Source organism: Girardinichthys multiradiatus, chromosome 7 (assembly GCF_021462225.1).
Source record: "Girardinichthys multiradiatus isolate DD_20200921_A chromosome 7, DD_fGirMul_XY1, whole genome shotgun sequence".
In the NCBI taxonomy this organism is placed as follows: domain Eukaryota; kingdom Metazoa; phylum Chordata; class Actinopteri; order Cyprinodontiformes; family Goodeidae; genus Girardinichthys; species Girardinichthys multiradiatus.
Window position 1 is genome coordinate 7,426,513 of NC_061800.1, and position 21,589 is coordinate 7,448,101.

The window sequence follows — 21,589 nt, forward strand, 5'->3', positions numbered from 1 at the left end:
ATCAAGCTATTAGCAACAAAACCATCAGGCACACTCATCACAACCACATGCCTTAATTTTAGAGAAGGCACTTAAACACGTTACCTAGATGGGTTTCACATGATAGCATCTCCTGCAGGGCTCCCCTCAGACTTCTCTATCCTTCTCCTCCCTTCACATTTCCTCTACAGCCGGGCAGATAATGCAGCAGGATTGTCAGCTTGGCATTCCACCTCCTTCCTCACATCTTGCCATCCTCATTCTCTCCCTGCCTCTCTGCCGTCTTTCTTTTTATCTGTCTTCCTCGCTCCCTCTCCCCTCTCCTCCCCCATCCCCCTCTCTCCTGGTGTCACTGATTACCATTCAGCAGACGGCTGCAGAGGAGAGTGCAGAGATGACACACAATACCTTAAAGCAGGAAACAGCACACACACCACCTCTCCACCTCCCTCCCTCAGATCTGTTCTCTGTGGCTGCAGCCGACTCATCAACCCGGCACACACACCACATAAACACCGATGCAGACACATTTCATCTGAGCACTGGCTACAATAATGTGTCCTAATGGGATTAATAAGGATAGGTGTATTGTATACAGTGGTTGGTTCCTAATCAGACTGCAACCCGTTGTGAACCACTGTATCTGATTTGGATGATGAGAAAGCACCACGCATTACATTTGAGTCCATATTTCCATCTTCCCTACACTCAGCCAACTCTTTCCTCTCATGTTTTCCTTCTTTCTCTACCTTTATTTTATCTCTGCTCCTTTGATCAGATGCCTACCCCTCCCTGTGGGTATCTGGGGCAGGCATGTGTGAGATTCTGTTGGTGGGAGTGTGTGTACATGATTGTGTGTGTGTGGCTGGCAGTAAGTTAAGACTGGGAAGGAGGGCAGCATCCAACATTAAGTAAGGACGTGCAGCATGAGTCGCCTACATCACTCAGTATGGTACCACTAAAAGCATGACAAAAGAAATGGTTTGCACTGTTTTCAATGTCACTGTAAAAATAATAGAAATACTGTCAACCACTGAATCCACTGTAAGGACATTGCAATACGTATTTCCACCCTTTAAACTTCCTCAAATTTTATTACATTACAAGTGCAAACCTCAATGTGTTTTATTGGGATATTATGTGAAAGACTCTTGGTTTTCATTTTTAACAGCCTCTTTACTCTGATTTCCCAAGAGAAACTCCATCAATCCTAAAAACATGTTGGTGGCAATATCATGCTGTGGGGTAACTTTTCTTTAGCAACAACAGAGAAGCTGGTCAGAGCTGATAGGAAGATGGATGGAGCTAAAATACAGTTGTGAAGGAGCATCTTCATTTCCAGCTAAATTAATTGAAAGTGTTTATGAGCAGCTGATGTACTTATTTTTTAAAGGACCAAAGACTTCAGTCTTTATCTGTCTGAGAACAGAGGAAAACAAAAACAACAAAGGAACAAATAAGGTTGTAAAAAAAAAAGAAAACTACAGGAAGGTAAGATGTAATCTAGTTATTCTTTGAAAGAAGTTTCTGCTTTAGACACACCAAGCAATGAAGAGTTCTGAGTTTTTCACAGCTACCTCTGATGACCTGTCATCTGAAGGCAGAGGAGATCACAAATCATTTTCCAACTCCAAGACCAAGTCTGAAGTGTTTTTGTAAACGTGTGGCAGTAAAGGATAAATTCAGATTAAGTTCAGGAATGCATTTTGTTTTATTTTACCACAACCTTGTCTGATTACGAGTTTGATGTTCAAGAATAAAAATTATTTGACAGAACATCTGGACTGTAACAAAGCCAGGGATCACATCACAGCCCACCAATGAATGAACGAAAAACACCAGAGCCATAAGCCCGACAGTCTGGACACATTTGGTTCACAGGTGTAACCTTTATTGATACACAGACAGACGGCCAACCAATCTTTGTCTGAAGAACTAGAGACATAGAGTCTGTTTTAGGAAGCTTCCATGAAGACATTTCAGGCTTACAATATAGACCGATTAGAAATTACCCCTATGGTTGATCTTCAGATGTGCAACGCCAACTCTGCTAGTCATTCACAACAAATACTGATTTCTTGTTGCAGTTGATGTAATCTGTCAGCAGTACTTTTAGACCTAACCTGTAGTCCGCTCCTCAAAAACGTTCATAAAGCGGCAGGTAAATTAGAGCTTTGCCCATACGGACTTCCTTACAAAGGCATAAAACATCATGGTTAATTTAGAAAAGGAATCTAAAAACATTTACTTGACTGCCAGCAGCGGGGGGGTCTGTCCCTCCAATAACACTACCAAGGGAACACTGAGGTTTCTCCGCGTTCTCACCCTCCCCGCCCTCGTGTGTGCGTCTGCAAGGCAGAGCCTTGCATCAAGACTTAAAGTGGAACTAAACCCCATGTAAAGAATAACTCCGCCGTCAGACAAATTTGGAAAAATGCCACCAAAGTGGGTGTGGCCAAGTGTGGGGATTAGCGGAGGGGGTTAAGCAGGGGTGTGGTCACCCCCTTTGGTTAATTGTAGTGGAAGCGCTGTGGCTGTACCTGAAATGTCAACTGAACACCCCAGTGCTCATATTGTGCCTCTCATTAAGATTTACCTTTAAGCTGGTCTCGTAGTCGGTGTTGACTTTGAACATGAGTCCCAATCTCAGATGGATTTCTTTCGCTCGGGAAAACGTTGGGTCAATGTATAGCACCTCTTGGAACGCCTTAATTGCCCTGGGAAAAAAAGAAGAAATCCACAGGCTGAGAAGTGAAATCTGACACAGATGATTAGCCTTAAAGAGTATTTAACTGGGACATAGAATTAGTTGTTGCAGTTACTTTCATTTCTCATTTTGTGTTTTTAAATAACCAAAAGTCCATGTAAGCTGAGATATTCTAACCTGCTGTGATCTGATGTGGGCTAATGTAGTCATAGATATATGATTACTGCAAGGTAAAATACAGCATTATCAGCTTATGATGCACTTAAACTATTAGAGGCAAAAAGGTTTTAAATCAAACCTTAAAGAATTGTTTGTCTTTATTATAGGGTGTAACAAAAACACTGGTCAAACCAGTCATAGTGATTTACTGCTTCAGACGTGAATGCTAATGAAATCACACAGCACGAAGAAATGTCTGAATATTGATTTTCCCCAGTACTAGTGTGGTTGCCATGACTTTTTTGCATCACAGTTGTACATACAGTGAGGAAAATAAGTATTTGAACACCCTGCGACTTTTCAAGTTCTCCCACTTAGAAATCATGGAGGTGTCTGAAATGTTCATCTTAGGTGCATGGCCACTGTGAGACATAATCTAAAAAGAGAAATCCAGAATTCACAATGTATGATTTTTTAAATAATTTATTTGTGTTACTGATGCAAATAAGTATTTGAACACCTGTAAAAATCAATGTTAATATTTGGTACAGTAGCCTTTGTTTGCAATTACAGAGGTCAAATGTTTCCTGTAGTTTTTCACCAGGTTTGCACAAACTGTAGCAGGGACTTTGGCAAGGCGTTGGTGGTGTAGGGGTTAGCGTGCGATCACATATAGAGGTCCTATATACAGGGGTTGGACAATGAAACTGAAACACCTGTCATTTTAGTGTGGGAGGTTTCATGGCTAAATTGGACCAGCCTGGTAGCCAGTCTTCATTGATTGCACATTGCACCAGTAAGAGCAGAGTGTGAAGGTTCAATTAGCAGGGTAAGAGCACAGTTTTGCTCAAAATATTGAAATGCACACATTATGGGTGACATACCAGAGTTCAAAAGAGGACAAATTGTTGGTGCACGTCTTGCTGACGCATCTGTGACCAAGACAGCAAGTCTTTGTGATGTATCAAGAGCCACGGTATCCAGGGTAATGTCAGCATACCACCAAGAAGGACGAACCACATCCAACAGGATTAACTGTGGATGCAAGAGGAAGCTGTCTGAAAGGGATGTTCAGGTGCTAACCCGGATTGCATCCAAAAAACATAAAACCACGGCTGCCCAAATCACGGCAGAATTAAATGTGCACCTCAACTCTCCTGTTTCCACCAGAACTGTCCGTCGGGAGCTTCACAGGGTCAATATACACAGCCGGGCTGCTATAGCCAAACCTTTGGTCACTCATCCGAATGCCAAACCTCGGTTTCGATGGTGCAAGGAGCGCAAATCTTGGGCTGTGGAAAATGTGAAACATGTATTGTTCTCTGATGAGTCCACCTTTACTGTTTTCCCCACATCCGGGAAAGTTACGGTGTGGAGAAGCCCCAAAGAAGCGTACCACCCAGACTGTTGCATGCCCAGAGTGAAGCATGGGGGTGGATCAGTGATGGTTTGGGTTGCCATATCATGGCATTCCCTTGGCCCAATACTTGTGCTAGATGGGCGCGTCGCTGCCAAGGACTACCGAACCATTCTTGAGGACCATGTGCATCCAATGGTTCAAACATTGTATCCTGAAGGCGGTGCCGTGTATCAGGATGACAATGCACCAATACACACAGCAAGACTGGTGAAAGATTGGTTTGATGAACATGAAAGTGAAGTTGAACATCTCCCATGGCCTGCACAGTCACCAGATCTAAATATTATTGAGCCACTTTGGGGTGTTTTGGAGGAGCGAGTCAGGAAACGTTTTCCTCCACCAGTATCACGTAGTGACCTGGCCACTATCCTGCAAGAAGAATGGCTTAAAATCCTTCTGACCACTGTACAGGACTTGTATATGTCATTCCCAAGACGAATTGACACTGTATTGGCCGCAAAAGGAGGCCCTACACCATACTAATAAATTATTGTGGTCTAAAACCAGGTGTTTCAGTTTCATTGTTCAACCCCTGTACTAGTCCTTCTCAAAATATTAGCATATTGTGATAAAGTTCATTATTTTCCATAATGTCATGATGAAAATTTAACATTCATATATTTTAGATTCATTGCACACTAACTGAAATATTTCAGGTCTTTTATTGTCTTAATACGGATGATTGTGGCATACAGCTCATGAAAACCCAAAATTCCTATCTCACAAAATTAGCATATTTCATCCGACCAATAAAAGAAAAGTGTTTTCAATACAAAAAACGTCAACCTTCAAATAATCATGTACAGTTATGCACTCAATACTTGGTCGGGAATCCTTTTGCAGAAATGACTGCTTCAATGCGACGTGGCATGGAGGCAATCAGCCTGTGGCACTGCTGAGGTCTTATGGAGGCCCAGGATGCTTCGATAGCGGCCTTTAGCTCATCCAGAGTGTTGGGTCTTGAGTCTCTCAACGTTCTCTTCACAATATCCCACAGATTCTCTATGGGGTTCAGGTCAGGAGAGTTGGCAGGCCAATTGAGCACAGTGATACCACGGTCAGTAAACCATTTACCAGTGGTTTTGGCACTGTGAGCAGGTGCCAGGTCGTGCTGAAAAATGAAATCTTCATCTCCATAAAGCTTTTCAGCAGATGGAAGCATGAAGTGCTCCAAAATCTCCTGATAGCTAGCTGCATTGACCCTGCCCTTGATAAAACACAGTGGACCAACACCAGCAGCTGACACGGCACCCCAGATCATCACTGACTGTGGGTACTTGACACTGGACTTCTGGCATTTTGGCATTTCCTTCTCCCCAGTCTTCCTCCAGACTCTGGCACCTTGATTTCCGAATGACATGCAGAATTTGCTTTCATCCGAAAAAAGTATTTTGGACCACTGAGCAACAGTCCAGTGCTGCTTCTCTGTAGCCTAGGTCAGGCGCTTCTGCCGCTGTTTCTGGTTCAAAAGTGGCTTGACCTGGGGAATGCGGCACCTGTAGCCCATTTCCTGCACACACCTGTGCACGGTGGCTCTGGATGTTTCTACTCCAGACTCAGTCCACTGCTTCCGCAGGTCCCCCAAGGTCTGGAATCGGCCCTTCTCCACAATCTTCCTCAGGGTCCGGTCACCTCTTCTCGTTGTGCAGCGTTTTCTGCCACACTTTTTCCTTCCCACAGACTTCCCACTGAGGTGCCTTGATACAGCACTCTGGGAACAGCCTATTGGTTCAGAAATTTCTTTCTGTGTCTTACCCTCTTGCTTGAGGGTGTCAATAGTGGCCTTCTGGACAGCAGTCAGGTCGGCAGTCTTACCCATGATTGGGGTTTTGAGTGATGAACCAGGCTGGGAGTTTTAAAGGCCTCAGGAATCTTTTGCAGGTGTTTAGAGTTAACTCGTTGATTCTGATGATTAGGTTCATAGCTCGTTTAGAGACCCTTTCAATGATATGCTAATTTTGTGAGATAGGAATTTGGGGTTTTCATGAGCTGTATGCCAAAATCATCCATATTAAGACAATAAAAGACCTGAAATATTTCAGTTAGTGTGCAATGAATCTAAAATATATGAATGTTACATTTTCATCATGACATTATTGAAAATAATGAACTTTATCACAATATGCTAATATTTTGAGAAGGACCTGTATATAGTCCTCAAAGCGGCCGTCCTGGGTTCGAGTCCCGGACCAGGCAACCTTTGCCGAATGTCTCCCCCTCTCTTTGCCCCTCCTTCCTGTCTACCTACTGTCAAAAAATAAACGTCTCTAGTGCCAAAAAAATTCTAAAAAAAAAAAAAAACTGCAGCAGGGATTTTGTGAAACATGGAGTTTGAGCTCCTTCCAATGATTTTGTATACAGTTTTGGTCTGGAGACCAGCTAGGCCACTCCAGAAGCTTGATATGCTTCTAACGGAGCCACTCCTTGGTTATCCTGGCTGTGTGCTTCGGGTCATTGTCATGTTGGAAGACTCAGCCACGACCCATCTTCAATGCTCTTAACTGAGGGAAGCAGGTTGTTCCCCAAAATCTCACAATACATGCCCCGGTCATCCTCTCCTTAATACAGTGCAGTCGTCCTGTCCCATGTGCAGGAAAACACCCCCAAAGCATGATGCTTCCACCCCCATGCTTCACAGTAGGGATGGTGTTTTTGGGATGGTACTCATCATTCTTTGTCCTCCAAACACGGCGAGTAGAATTAAGACCAAAAAGTTCTATTTTGGTCTCATCTGACCACAGAACTTTCTCCCATGACTCCTCTAGATCATCCAAATGGTCATGGGCAAACTTAAGACGGGCCTGAACGTGTGCTGATTTAAGCAGGGGAACCGTCCGTGCCATGCATGATTTTAAACTATGACGTCTTAGTGTATTACCCACAGTAACCTTGGAAACAGTGGTGCCAGCTTTCTTCAGGTCATTGACCAGCTCCTCCCATGTAATTCTGGGCTGATTCCTCACCTTTCTTAGGATCATTGATGCGCCACGAGGTGAGATCTTGCATGGAGCCCTATTCTGAGGGAGATTGACAGTCATCTTTAGCTTCTTCCATTTTCTAATAATTGCTCCAACTGTTGATCTTTTTTCACCAAGCTGCTTGTGGAGGTCTACAATTTTGTCTGTGGTGTCTTTGGACAGCTCTTTGGTCTTAACCATGTTAGTAGTTAGTCTGACTGATTGTGTGGGGTGGACAGGTGTCTTTATGCAGCTAATGACCTCAAACAGGTGCTTCTACTTTAGAATAAGTGGAGTGGAGGTGGACTTTTTTAGAGGCGGGCTAACACGTCTTTGAGGGCCAGAATTTTTGCTGATTGGCAGGTGTTCAAATACTTATTTGCAGCAGTAACACAGAAATAAATTATTTTAAAAAATCATACATTGTGATTTTCGGATTTTTTCTTTTTTGATTATATCTCTCACAGTGGTGAGAGACAGTAGTAAGATGAAAATTTCAGACCCCTCCATGATTTCTAAGTGGGAGAACTTGCAAAGTCGCAGGGTGTTCAAATACTTATTTTCCTCATTGTACAAGGGGTGTACCAATACAACTAGCTAAAGAGACGATCCAAGACAATAGTAAAAGGATAACAAGACGAGATTTTGCCCAATTTTGGCTGATTTTACAAATCATCAGCTGTGGAATCTATGGCCAGTGTGTAATAATTTATTTCTGATAAATTCATACATTAAAGTTCTTATTCTAAAGAGGTCCTAATGGCATAAAATTTGAAAATTATTAGAAAATCTTGCGACAACAGGCATATCAGCCATGATATCGTCATCATCCTTCCTCTCCGCCTCATCTGTGCTTCCATCACTCTATAACATTTAGCCTTTTGGGTGATGTCAGTGTCCAATGTGAGCATGTGCTGCTCAGACTCTGTCCAACTGGCTAAATATTACATTAGCACGTAAAATGCTAGTTCATAACACTTGGAATATATTTGCCATCAGTTACTGTGGTCCAAACAGTCTTTGGGAAAAGACTGCTGCACACAGAGACACTCTGATGTTGTGATTTTCCCCACATATTGCGCAGCCCTAGAAATTGCTCCCTTATGCTTTTAACACAAAAGATTAAGGTTTTATTTATATAAAACCCTATTTTAGGAATTCTGGGTTCAGTGTAGAATTATGCAGCTCTGCTTTGGTTAGTGGACGCGTTTAATGTTTTGAAGTAGACCAAATTAATTGCAGTTCCATCTCAATGAAGACTGAAATAACCCTTCAATGTAGTGGCAATAGACTTGTAATGACTGAAAATCAATGGAAGTCAACACATGGTCCTCACTACATATAGCAAAACAAGAGTGTGTGTGTGTGTGTGTGTGTTCCTGTCTTGGCATCACAGTGAGAACCATTTTCCCAATTTCACCATCAAATTGAGGACCGTTTGTACCAAAGTGAGGACATTTTGCTGGTCCTCACGACCTATTTTGCTAACGGTTAGGTTTAGGACTAAGGTGTGAATTGAGTTTAGGTTAAGGTTAGGGTTAGGTAAGCACTGGTAATAGTTAGGTTTAGGGTTATTGTCAGGGTTAGGGCATAGAAAGGGTTGAAAATGACTGAAAATCAATGGAAGTCAATGGGAGTCAACAGATGGTCCTCACTACATATAGCAAAACAAGTGTGTGTGTGTGTGTGTAAACTTATTGAAACCATATAGCCCTGATATAATTACAACTCTGGTCCAAAAACCTTCACCTAACTAAATATGCACTAATCTACACAAAAGGGATAAAAATGACTACCTAACAATAATAATAAAATAAAATATATGTGCAACGAGTGTCTATGAAGATCAAACCAGCAGTTTTATAGACAAAATGTGCAATTTGTGTTAACTTGGAAAGAGTAGTCCTCCTGGTGTGCTGATGTCTTGATTTTCACAATCAGCTGGTAGACGGTGGGCTGCTCCCTTAGCCACTAACAGCTGATTGCCCCAAATCTCGAACAAAGGGTCACAAAACGCCGTACATTTTGCTTCTATTGTCTGCAGCTTCGGCCCGCCCATGGGTGACGTTACAGTTCGCGAAAAAAAAAAAAAGTATTCTTCGGTGCCAGAGGTGAACCAGAGTTCACGCAAGTTGTTGGAAACACACGTCACCGGCTCCAAATCACATTCGGAACCAAAACAGGCCCCTAACAGTGTTGGTGGAAAAGGCGTATTATACCCAGATCACTGTTTGTGTGGGGAGAGCTGTGCGGAATGCAGCTGAAACACAACTCGTGTATTTATTTAACTCCACACAACTAAATGGAACAGCACTGAAATATGAGCCAAATTATCAATGAATCACAATAAAGAATAAACAATAGAAAATAAACATGCTAAAGCTAGCTTAGCACTACAGCATTCTGCTCTGCATAAAAACGTTGTAACCTAAAATCGGACATCTGTTTGTGTCTAGTTTTAGTATTAGTCAAAGCATTGTAGGGCCATTATAGCTGCTTTTTGCTTTCTTAACATGTTAGCAGCTTTCATATGTTACACCATGTTGGGGCAACATATGAAGAATGAATAGCAGAAACTCTGTCCGAAAATGTCTGCTGCTTTTAAGAAAAAGGATAGAAGTGACTCCAGCCCCGATTGACCTGATTGTCTTTCAATTTCTGCCACCAAGAGCATCCTGCTCTGGATAAGCCAAGGACCACAGGGCTTAATGACTTCAGACCCGTCGCCCTGACCTCTGTGGTGATGAAGTCCTTTGAGCGCCTTGTGCTCTCACACCTAAAAGACATCACCGACCCCCTCCTGGACCCCCTGCAGTTTGCCTACAGAGCCAACAGGTCTGTAGATGATGCAGTCAACCTAGCCCTTCACTTCATCCTCCGGCACCTGGACTCCACAGGAACCTACGCCAGGATCCTGTTTGTGGATTTCAGCTCTGCCTTCAACACCATCGTCCCAGTTCTGCTACAGGAGAAGCTCTCCCAGCTGAGTGTGCCCGACTCCACCTGCAGGTGGATCACTGACTTCCTGTCTGACAGGAAGCAGCACGTGAGGCTGGGGAAGCACGTCTCTGACTCCCTGACCATCAGCACCGGTTCCCCCCAAGGCTGTGTTCTCTCTCCTCTGCTCTTCTCCCTGTACACCAACAGCTGCACCTCCAGTCACCAGTCTGTCAAGCTTCTGAAGTTTGCGGACGACACCACCCTGATCGGACTCATCTCTGATGGTGATGAGTCTGCGTACAGATGGGAGGTGGACCATCTGTTGGACTGGTGCAGCCAGAACAACCTTGAGCTCAACGCTCTAAAGACAGTGGAGATGGTTGTGGACTTCAGGCAGAACCCAGCCCCACCTGCCCCCATCACCCTCTGTGACTCCACAATTGACACTGTGGAATCTTTCCGCTTCCTGGGAACCATCATCTCCCAGGATCTCAAGTGGGAGCCAAACATCAGCTCCCTCATCAAGAAAGCCCAGCAGAGGATGTTCTTCCTGCGGCAGCTGAAGAAATTCAACCTGCCAAAGACTATGATGGTGCACTTCTACACAGCCATCATTGAGTCCATCCTCACCTCCTCCATCACCATCTGGTACGCCGCTGCTACAGCCAAGGATAAGGGCAGGCTGCAGCGTGTCATTCGGTCTGCTGAGAAGGTGATTGGCTGCAGTCTACTGTCGCTCCAGGAACTGTACACCTCCAGGACCCTGAAGCGGGCAGGGAAGATTCTGGCTGATCCCTCCCACCCCGGTCACAGACTCTTTGAGACTCTCCCCTCTGGCAGGAGGCTGCGGTCCATCCGGACCAAAACCTCACGCCACAAGAACAGTTTTTTCCCATCTGCCACCAGCCTGGTTAACAAAGCCCGGAAACCACCCTGACACTCTCCCTTTCCCCCACACCCCCCCTTTTTTTGCTGACAGGACACTTGTAACCTGTAACTCTATGCGTTACATTAACGTTCAGCTTGGACTCCTGCTTTACTTGCACTGCTTTACTTGCACAATGATCACCTGCACTGTTGTATTGCTCTTGCATCTTATACTGCTCTATATTTACTCTCACTCACTTAAAACTGTGCACATATATTTATATTATATTGTAGATATGTTTATACTGTTTAATTTGTACTGTATTGCACCGACTACGCCAAAACAAATTCCTTGTATGTCCAAAAACGTACTTGGCAATAAAGCTTTTCTGATTCTGATTCTGATTCTGATAGTTTGCACAAGCACCGTTCGAAAGCATTACAAGACTTAAAGAACAAAAAAGCTCAAGGAAAACAGTAGCTATCTACGTTATAAACATTAACAGCCGACTTTTTGTGATTTCAATATCAGTGTTAAAAACTGCCAGTTTGCTGCATCACATCACTGGCTCAGTTCAGTGAGAAGATGAAACATGATGCCAAGTGGCACTGAACCAACACTATGAGCTCAGTAATGCATCCTCTCTGAATGGATAATTTGTTCCACCCTGAATCCCTGAGATCTTGGTTCACAGTTAAAGAGACTAAGTGACTGGAGGATTCGGGATTGTGCTCTCTGAATACCAGCTGCCAGTCCTTTCCAGTCCAGCGCTTAGCTGCAAACGATAACTAACAGATCTGCTGTTTTGGCGTAGTTTACAACAAAATGTCCATTCAGTGATTAAATAGCATATAAATGGTGCAGAATGGCTTTTATTTTTAATACCATTTATTTTAAGAAGAACCACCAGCAAAAAGAACAAATTAAAGCAACAAGAGCAATGTTATCCAGGAATGCACACTTGCTGACAGAATCAGGTTCTTTTAAAGAAAAGAAACTAAAGAGCTGTATAATAATATGACACAAACTACTGAAATGTTGTCACCATGTTCACCAACATAAGCCCAATCCTTTTTTAATAACACAGAAACAATCCAGCCTATGATAAACAGTTTACAACTGATCCCACTTGCTGTGTAACTATAGCAACAATAGCAAATGCAAGTCAGCATGGAGCCCCTTTCCTGTATGAAAAAGCACCGAGGTCTCTGCTAAACATGCCACACACACTGCACTGAACTCGGTGCCCCCAGTTCCTTCCCCTCATAGTTTATGTAGTCCCTCCCTCCCTCCTTCCCAGGCAACATTCAGTGAAGCTCCTCAGCAGCAGAGATTGGACCACAGCAACATGACAGTTCCAGGACAAAATAAACACAACATTTTCTACTTTAGAGAAGCCTATTTAGCAGCTAAAAAGTTGCTCTTTAATGAAACCGAAAGCAAATACCATCATTTGAGTCAGGATGCCAACTGGTGAAAATGAAATCTTATCTTAAATAAAAGGTGTAAAAAACAATCTTTATTTAACTGTTAAAAGTTGTTCATGTATACACAGAACGAACAGTTGGGCCACTGAACACCACATCAGCCCTATGACGCAACACCCCCCATTTGACAGCTCAGCATTCCTTAGGGCCTTGGACTCAAACTGACATAATCCGTCCCTCGGACCCAATATGACAGCTCCCCCCCCAACAACACATTCCAAGCCTGTTAAACTGATGCTTCTATTCACTCTCCAGTTCATGGTGGGCATAAATTACACTTATTCCAATATGCTGATGAGTCTCCCCCAGAGTGGCACCCTAGTGTCATGTCACACCATTTGAAGCGATTTACATCAGTGTGGTCTGCGTGCTAGATGACCTACAAGGGTACTGGACCACACCACCAGACACAGCCATCATCGTTTTGCATGGGCCAGGGAACATTTACGCTGGACGAGGGACCAGTGGGCCTCATGCTGTTCTGATGAAAATCCATTTGTGTTGAGCAGAATTGATGCTGGAGACGTCATGGAGCCACTGTTGTCACCAGACGAGCCATTGGTGGTGGTAAACACAGAAACGTCCTACACTTTGCAGGACATTTGACACTAGTACAGTGACAAGCCCATAACACATTAGTAACACTATTAATCCAGTCATGGTGCCCCTGCATGACCCCAACCTTCATGGACGACAGTGCTCCAACTCATCAGACATGTAAAGTCTGCGGTAGGTACACAGCCTCATGCTAACAGCTAGCAGCTCAGTGTCCTTACTGCAGAGTGTCTCTGATAGATGCTGCAACTCTAGGCATTAGCTATCATTCACAAACACAGCCAGACCCGCTGCTGTCATCTTACCGCTCTGCTTGGTTCTGTCTGTTCACACGGTCTCCAAAAAAAAAACGTGTTCACAAAATAGTCAGCTCCATAATGTTTACAACGAGGCGGAAAAACGGGAACACACGACACTTCTAAAAAATAGATGTAAGAAACAAAAACTCAAAAATAGTTGGAGCTGCTGAAACAAGCTGCCAGCTCATGCAGTGCCTGAAGCATTACTTTCATTTTATGTGTAACATTATATTTGAGTTTATTGCAGATTATATTATGGTTTTATTTTTTTTATATATTATTATATTTGTTCTTTTCTCATCTCGCAACCATGGACTTGCACAGCCTGTTGCTTTAGAAATAACAGAGAAACCCTGTTTCGACAGCAACTCTCTGACTCACATTCTGGGATGTCACCTCTGCAGCAAATATCATTGATAACCAGTCAGAAAAACATGTTTTGAAGGCTGCTCTTATAACTCGTTACATTATTAAGAGCAACTGGAATCAGCCACAATCGGCCGCAAAACCCTGAGGAGTGTATCTATAGAAGAAGTTTTCCACTTTCTCTTAGTGAAGTAATGACTGCAAATCAAACACTTTTGTGTGGTTTTGTGGGGATAAACTAATTTCGCAGAATTCATATTGTCCAAATATAAATACACTACAGTATGTTTGTTTTAAGGCTGGGTTAAAAAAAAAAACCAAAAAAAAAACCCATATACTGTCTGCAGTATTGTGGAATGTACAGGATTGCCAATAAAACCACCGTGTCTGGGGAAACAACCAATTAACTGTTTTTACAGTAACTGTCAGTAAACAAACGCCTAACTGGGTGAAACAGAATAATGCATTTTCTCATTACAGAGACTATGGCTTGATGGCAGGTTACAAGCAGACAACTCACAACCTTACAGCACAGGGACCGGACCTTAATACTGTGACAATCTCACATGCTGAAACCATTTTCAGATGGATCATTCAAGCTTTGGCCACCATACAAGAACAAATGCTCGTGTTGCATAATATGATGCACATGTATCCTGATCTCAAGTGTACACAATATCATTGCTACAAAGGATTGTTTAGAGTGTAGTACTTGTCGCCTGGAATATTGTAAGTGGAGTTCCCGCTTTGTATGCTAGGAATATTTGTAGCCTGTAGGATGGAGTTGATGCCCACACCTGATGCAGATGATCAATGCTGGAAGTCAGTGTTGGAAATGGTTCAAAGACAGATTAAAGGGGAGAAAAGAAAACATGAATTTATGGCAACTAATATTACTGCATTATTCAGCACTACCGATTGCATATTTCCTGATACTGTGCACCCCTGACAAACCCATAAAAACTGGGATTTAACAGGGAATAAAAATAAGGTAGCAGAATAAAACCATATTCTCCCTGGTTAATACTTGATCATGTAAAGAATTTAAATTAGGGCCAAAAAAAGCAATTATTTCAATGTAAATAACTAACTGCTTTTCTAGAAGTAGGAGAATTTGTGGGACAGCGAGTCGGGTCTAAGTCCTAAAGACAGCTGCATCAGGATCAACTCCGGACCGGGGTGATTTCCTGCATGTGTGCACCCTCTATCAAGTAAGTCTAATAAAAGAAGCCAGCGCCCCACCATTAAAAACGGAAGCTGGATTACTGCAAAAACAAGACAGACAGTTTGGAATGATGAGCTGGAGCGAACCAGTTCTGGCACCAGAACCTGGTTTTTACCTAGCTCAAAGCTACGCATAGGGAGTTACCAGAATCAAGGTATAGCTACACTTTAAATGAGGCCGCTTCACAAACCCACTACAATCTACCATTCCTACAGTTTAAAGTGTTTCTATTGAGATGCCAGAACAAATGCTGGAGTGAGCGGTTTCCCTAGCTTTATTGCTGTGCACTGGCAGTCAGCTGGCTTAAAGAGGCTGCTTTACTTTTCCCTCACAAAACAAAAGACAAATTCAGCTTTCTGAGTTTTCTCTTCATTTTATTAACACTGCTTTAAAATTACAGTTAGCAATAAGTTTACTCAAGTTTATTTATGAAACTATCAAATAAATGGTAATAATTATATAATGGTAATAATCAACATAAATTGGAGAAAGAAGGAGGAATAACTGATGCATTTCAGATAAAAAAAAAAGGTAATGCTTTATTTAACCTTTTTGTAAATACCGTGATGCCATTACACAGTGATATATTAGCAACCAACCCCCCACCATCAGATCCTCTGCCTGCACTAAATATCTCAGAGGAAGATGTAAATAGGCTCTTATAATAGCGCATGAAAACAAAGAAAGCTGGAGGACCTGATAACGTCTCCCCATCATGTCTGAAAGCCTGCGCACATCAACTTGCTCCGATCTTCACAAGGATCTTCAACAAATCACTGGAGAAATGTGAGGTCCCCTCCTGCCTCAAACGATCCACCATCATCCCGGTTCCCAAGAAACCCACCATCGTAGGATTAAATGACTACAGGCCTGTAGCCCTGATGTCTGTGTTCATGAAATCCTTTGAGCGGCTGGTGTTGAAGCACCTGAAAAACATCACAGACCCCCTGCTGGACCCCCTGCAATTTGCTTACCGAGCAAACAGGTCGGCAGATGATGCTTTTAACTTAGGTCTACACTTCATCCTGCAACACCTCGACCATCCAGGGACGTACGCCAGGATCCTGTTTGTAGACTTCAGCTCGGCCTTCAACACCATCATACCAGACATCCTTCACCAGAAGCTCACACAGCTCAACGTCCCAGCCTCCACCTGTCAGTGGATCAACAGCTTCCTGACAGACCGACAGCAGCAGGTGAGACTGGGGAACATCTTCTCCCACAGCACATCAATAAGTACTGGTGCCCCCCAGGGGTGTGTTCTATCCCCACTCCTCTCCTCCCTGTACACAAATGACTGCACCTCATCGGACTCGTCCGTGAAACTCCTTAAGTTTACAGACGACACCACTGTCATTGGACTGATCCAGGACGGTGATGAGTCTGCATACAGACAGCAGGTGGATCGGCTGGTACACTGGTGCGGTCAGAACTACCTTGAACTGAACCCATTCAAGACTGTGGAAATGGTGGTGGACTTTTGGAGAACACCACCCCCATACACCCCTCTCACCATTCTCAACAACACTGTATCGGCCGTGGACCACTTCAGGTTCTTAGGAACCACCATCTCTGAGGACCTGAGATGGTCTTCACACATAGATACTGTTCGAAAGAAGGCCCAGCAGAGACTGTACTTCCTGAGGCAACTCAAGAAGTCCAACCTTCCACAGGAGCTGTTGGTCATCTTCTACACTGCCATCATTCAGTCTGTCCTGTCTTCATCCATCTCAGTGTGGTTTGGCTCATCCACAAAACAGGACAGGTCCAGACTGCAACGAATAATCAGGACTGCAGAGAGAATAATCAGGGCTGACCTTCCCTCCATCCAGGACTTATACAGGTCTAGGGTCAGTAAAAGAGCTGCCAAAATCTCTGCAGACCCCACACACCCTGCACATAAACTGTTTAGAGTTTTACCTTCAGGCCGCCGCTACAGAGCACTGTTTACTAAAACCAGCCGCCACAGACACAGTTTCTTCCCCCAGGCTGTTTCTCTGATGAACATTCAATAGGAATACAAAACAACAGCATACAGATGTTGCAAATGCACCTTTTTATTATATATGTGTATATTGTACATTGTAAATTTGTATATTATGTAATGCAAAAACAGAACAAAAGAGCAAAGTGTACCGGAGTCAAATTCCTTGTTTGTATGTACGAACTTGGCAATAAAGCTGATTCGGATTTACTTTCATTTTAAAGTTTTCATAGTGTAACAATATTATACAGGTCAATGTCTCATTTAAATGTGTTGGCTTGAAGATAAAGGATGTCAGACAAATCAGCCCAATCTGCCAATTGTGGAAAACTGGTTACTATGAATGACGAACCAGTTTCATCTTTTCTGAACTAACCTCAGACTTTTGGGATGTATTATTTGATTGTTGCAGACATCCTGCTGTCTGGACACACACACACACACACACACACAGGTGAGACTGTTGTGCTAGGCCTGAGTGAAGAGCTGACATGACTGTCACTACGACATTTATTCTAACAACTAAAACATTCATTGAAAGCTCATGGCTTTATAGACAAATGTTGAAATTTTGGTGATTTCTGTGCAAATTTTTTATTTTTTTTTAAACCATGTCCTGTCCAGCAGAGTAGCGCTCAGAATTGTTGTCTGAGTGCCAGGAAAAAGCCCAACAGATTTACTATCACAAGTGGAGCATTACAGCTAACGCTTTAAAGCTCTGCTTGATATTCATAAAAAAAAAAACTTTATTAGAAACTGCTTTGAGATTATTTCAATTGTTACGGACACAGAAACAGAAATGGAAAGGGAAAAAAAAGAAGCACAAAAGAGAGAAAGGTGGGCAAAAAGGAAAAGGGGAGAGAAGGAGAATAGAATGGAGGAAAGAGAGAATGATGAAGAGAATACAAGATAACGACATGCTTGCTTCTACACCTGCAGAAACATTCGTATTACCGGCTTTTTTACCGAAAGGTGCACGGTACTTATGAATGCAAGATGTATTTAGTGGTAAATGCGGCTCAATATAGAACTTTTGTGTATCTTTTAACATCTGAATTTAAACACCTGTGGGTCTGAGTGTGAGCGTGCATGTGCATACAAGGCTTCTCCATAAAAATATGCAATAGTGAGTGTGAGGAGCCACAGACCCGCCACCCTGGACCCAGGAAAGATACCGAGGAGATCCGAGCCACAGACATCCGAAAGCCAACAGCCATCTACGCCCGAGCAGATGGACCCAGAGACCCTGGGACACATCACTCCCCAAGCAGAGGCCCAACCGTACCCAGGGGTCCAGGCCCCGGCAAGCAGCCACCAGGAGTGAGCCAGCGCACACCTAAGCACCCAGCCCCGGATACCGAGAACCATAAGTACACCGGTGGACAGAGATACCAACCATCGGCAGGTAGTGTGGCGGGGAGGGAATAGACCCCACATTCGATGCGGGCCTAGACTGATCCAGGAGAGGGAGCAGCCCAAGGTCCAACCTGACACAAAACACAGGCACACACAATCACACATTCCCATCCTCATGCGTACACATAAAAACACTCACACCCACAACCAGAGAATACCGCCACAGAAAAAAATAGTCCCAACCAGGAGTGGCTGACTGGCTGGTTGGGCAGGCAGAAGATACAGAAATAAAACCAGTTGCTAATGTTTAGGAATTTCCCAATCTGACTTTGCAGATATTATAGAATATAAAAAGGTTTAAACCACTCTGGAGTTGTTTTGATATTGAGACAGTCCAGTGTAGTAGATGTACTTGAATGCAGCATAAAAGCCCAGATGTTGGGAAAACCCCTCTGGTCAGAGGATCTCCTGAGACAGTACCAGCATCTCATATGCTGTGCTGCATTTGGACTGGTTGAATGCAGCCTGCTGTTGGATATGGACCTTTGCTGATTTTTCTCCAGTATCAGTGATGCTTACATTCAGATTGATGTTGTTTCAAGTAAATAATTCAGTTAAGTTCGGAGCAGGTGATGTACCATATTGCTGTTGAAAAATACGTATACTATGAAAGTTCTGGTTCGGTCCACCTTTCTCTGTTGTAGATGATGGAGAAACCTTTATGTACCCAAACAGCAGAGTTCAGAGACAGCTTGGAGTCCTCTCTGATTTGTTTTGGTGTCACTTTTTAAAGTTGCTATACATAACATTGCATTGTGCATTTAGTTCTGCACATAAACCTTCATGTGTTCAGGTATAAAAGAATACTTGATTTGTTCGGTACATGTGTGTACCGAACAGACAGGTCTGTACTGGATGTTTTTGGTATGAAAACGTGTACCGTTACATCCCTAAGTAAAGATCCTTTTCTCCAGAAAACCTCTAGAATCATCAAAAAATATTGTGATGTAACTTTTTGTCACAATCAAACATCTCTTAGGTGGCACAGAATGGTTTTCCACTTGTTTATGAAGCAAGATTGGTTTACAGTTTGATGGTTAAAAAAAAGAACATTTTCTTTAATAAAAAAAAAACATTCAATCTATTTCAATACAGAAATACAACCAAAGACCTCTGAAGCAGCCAGAAAATCTAATATAATAGCAGAGTGAGCTCCTGACTGTGCCGTTAAAAATGCTTTTGCTTGGACATCTGTTCTGTATTAGCAAAATAAAGACATTCCTGCTAGGGAATAATCATTAGGGGGAAATAAAAAAAATCTGTATGCAACAGACAAAACACTTACCACTGAAATGCGTTGTAATAGAAGTAAACCATTCCAAGGCCGTATAAAAAGGCAGCATTCTGGGGATAAAAAAGAAGATAGAAAACTGATAATCAGGAATATATACCTTATTCAGATGAGCCCATTAAAATGATTACTGCACACATCCTGGCCACAACCTAAAGCTACAACTACAAACATTTTAAACATTACCTCTCAAAGCAGTAAACTCAACAAAACTGAAACACTTAAAAACCCAACATGTCAACACACCTTTTTGACCTGGTTTGGTTGACAGAAGGGAAATCCTCCCTCTGGCTGTACAAGACTGATCTTGATAAATAAGTATGCTAATATATATATAAATAACAGATGAAGCCAGAGAGACAGATAGAGAAAGAGAAACAGAGGTAGATACATAGACAGGAAGAAACAGAGCGAGATAGACAGATAAAGAAAACAAAGCTGGACACTTTGTAGTGTTTTTTTTTATTAACTGTCAAATTATGCTGTGTCTATATTGATCAATCAATTGTTATTATGGTGCTAAGTCAGGTGGGAATAAATTATGCTCCTATCTTGCTAATCCAACAGACAACTAATGACTCTTTGCTTGCTTTGTACAAATGCAAGGATAAAATGCACTGTAGGGCTCCCTCCATAGCTGAAGACTGCACATGGCATCCATGTATCAGGAGCGTAGGCTATCATTAGCGGAGGTGAGAGCATTGTGCAACACAAATAACCAACCGGCTGGACCAGTGCGCTGAATATATAAACAGAATTTAGCAAAGCTTTGAGGAATTTCAGTAATCGCGTTAATTGAATTATTAAAGGAATCGTTTCAGCCCTGATCCACTTTAGGGCTGAAACAATTAATCGGAATAATCATGATTAATCGATTATTAAAATAATTGTCAACTAATTTGGTAATCGAATAATCGTTAACTTGGGGTACAGACTCTAAAACATGCTATTAGCTAAAAGAACAACCCACTCAGAGCAGGCCAAAACTGTACAAAATATATTCTATCTAGAACTCCTCAAGTGGCATAGTTTTAGCTTCATCTGGTTCAAATTCTGTAAAAAAAAAATCTATTGAGCACCTTTTGCTATCCAATTATTAATTGATTAATAACAAAAAATTGTTGACAGATTAATTGATTAGCAAAATGTCGATCATTTGAACAATACCAATAATTAGGCCACCAGCAGTTTTGTCAAAAATAAAGATTTCTTTCTCCCTCTTGGATGAAGAATGTAAGGACACTTTGATCTCTGTTTGATAAAGTATTTATTTGTAGAACATGTGCAGTAAACTCACCTTCCAGTAGTCCGACTGTAAACTGAAGTACCTCTGGTATGCAGATAATGCTATGGGTAAGACAAAAAACTCTAAATGAGGAAGTGGTGAAATAACATTTCAGAACAATATTAAAACCTTCAGATTTAGTTCAGCTAAACTTTCAAGTAGCTAAACCAACCATACTAGTAGCACTCAGTGCTAACCCAGTGGCTCTGTATGAAACACTAGCTTGAGGGGATTTTAAAATGGAGTCATGACTATTTGATTAACATCTTACCTTTTGGATAGTCCTCCAGCAAGAGGTTGAAGTGGCCGAGCTGGCAGAAAACATCAGGGTCCACCTTACCCTCGGCTTTCAGAATGAGGCTATCGTAGCAGCTCACAGCCTAAAGCAACAACATTAAGTTATGAGTTAAGAGAAAACAATGAGTAAATATTACATCAGATGCCATGATGACATCCAAAGTCTGACAAGAACTTTTAAATAAAATTCTTCGTCATGTTTCAGCTCACATTACTAAACAGCTGCATTCCCTTTGGGACCCATTTTGCATAGTACCTGCTGAGCGCCCAAAGAAGGACCGAGTCAGTATTTAAACAATAGCTAAACAAATGAGAAGTGATGTGCCGTACTGCCGCTACAGAGGGGAACCTGTG

General features: G+C 42.5%; 1 protein-coding gene across 3 annotated transcripts in view; it reads right to left on the reverse strand.

Moving 5' to 3' along the window:
- The window catches only part of kdm6a (lysine (K)-specific demethylase 6A), a 77,297-nt gene that overhangs the window by 44,453 nt on the left and 11,255 nt on the right, over positions 1 to 21,589 (reverse strand). For 2 of the 3 annotated variants that reach the window (XM_047369545.1, XM_047369546.1), the window contains exons 3-6: positions 21,210 to 21,318; positions 20,951 to 21,000; positions 19,648 to 19,706; positions 2,576 to 2,696 (exon numbers count right to left, since the gene is read on the reverse strand). In XM_047369545.1, the coding sequence (XP_047225501.1) occupies positions 2,576 to 2,696; positions 19,648 to 19,706; positions 20,951 to 21,000; positions 21,210 to 21,318 (339 nt within the window). Of the gene's footprint in view, positions 1 to 84; positions 274 to 2,575; positions 2,697 to 19,647; positions 19,707 to 20,950; positions 21,001 to 21,209; positions 21,319 to 21,589 lie in introns of those variants that run through there. The other variant, XM_047369547.1, reaches the window with a different exon arrangement.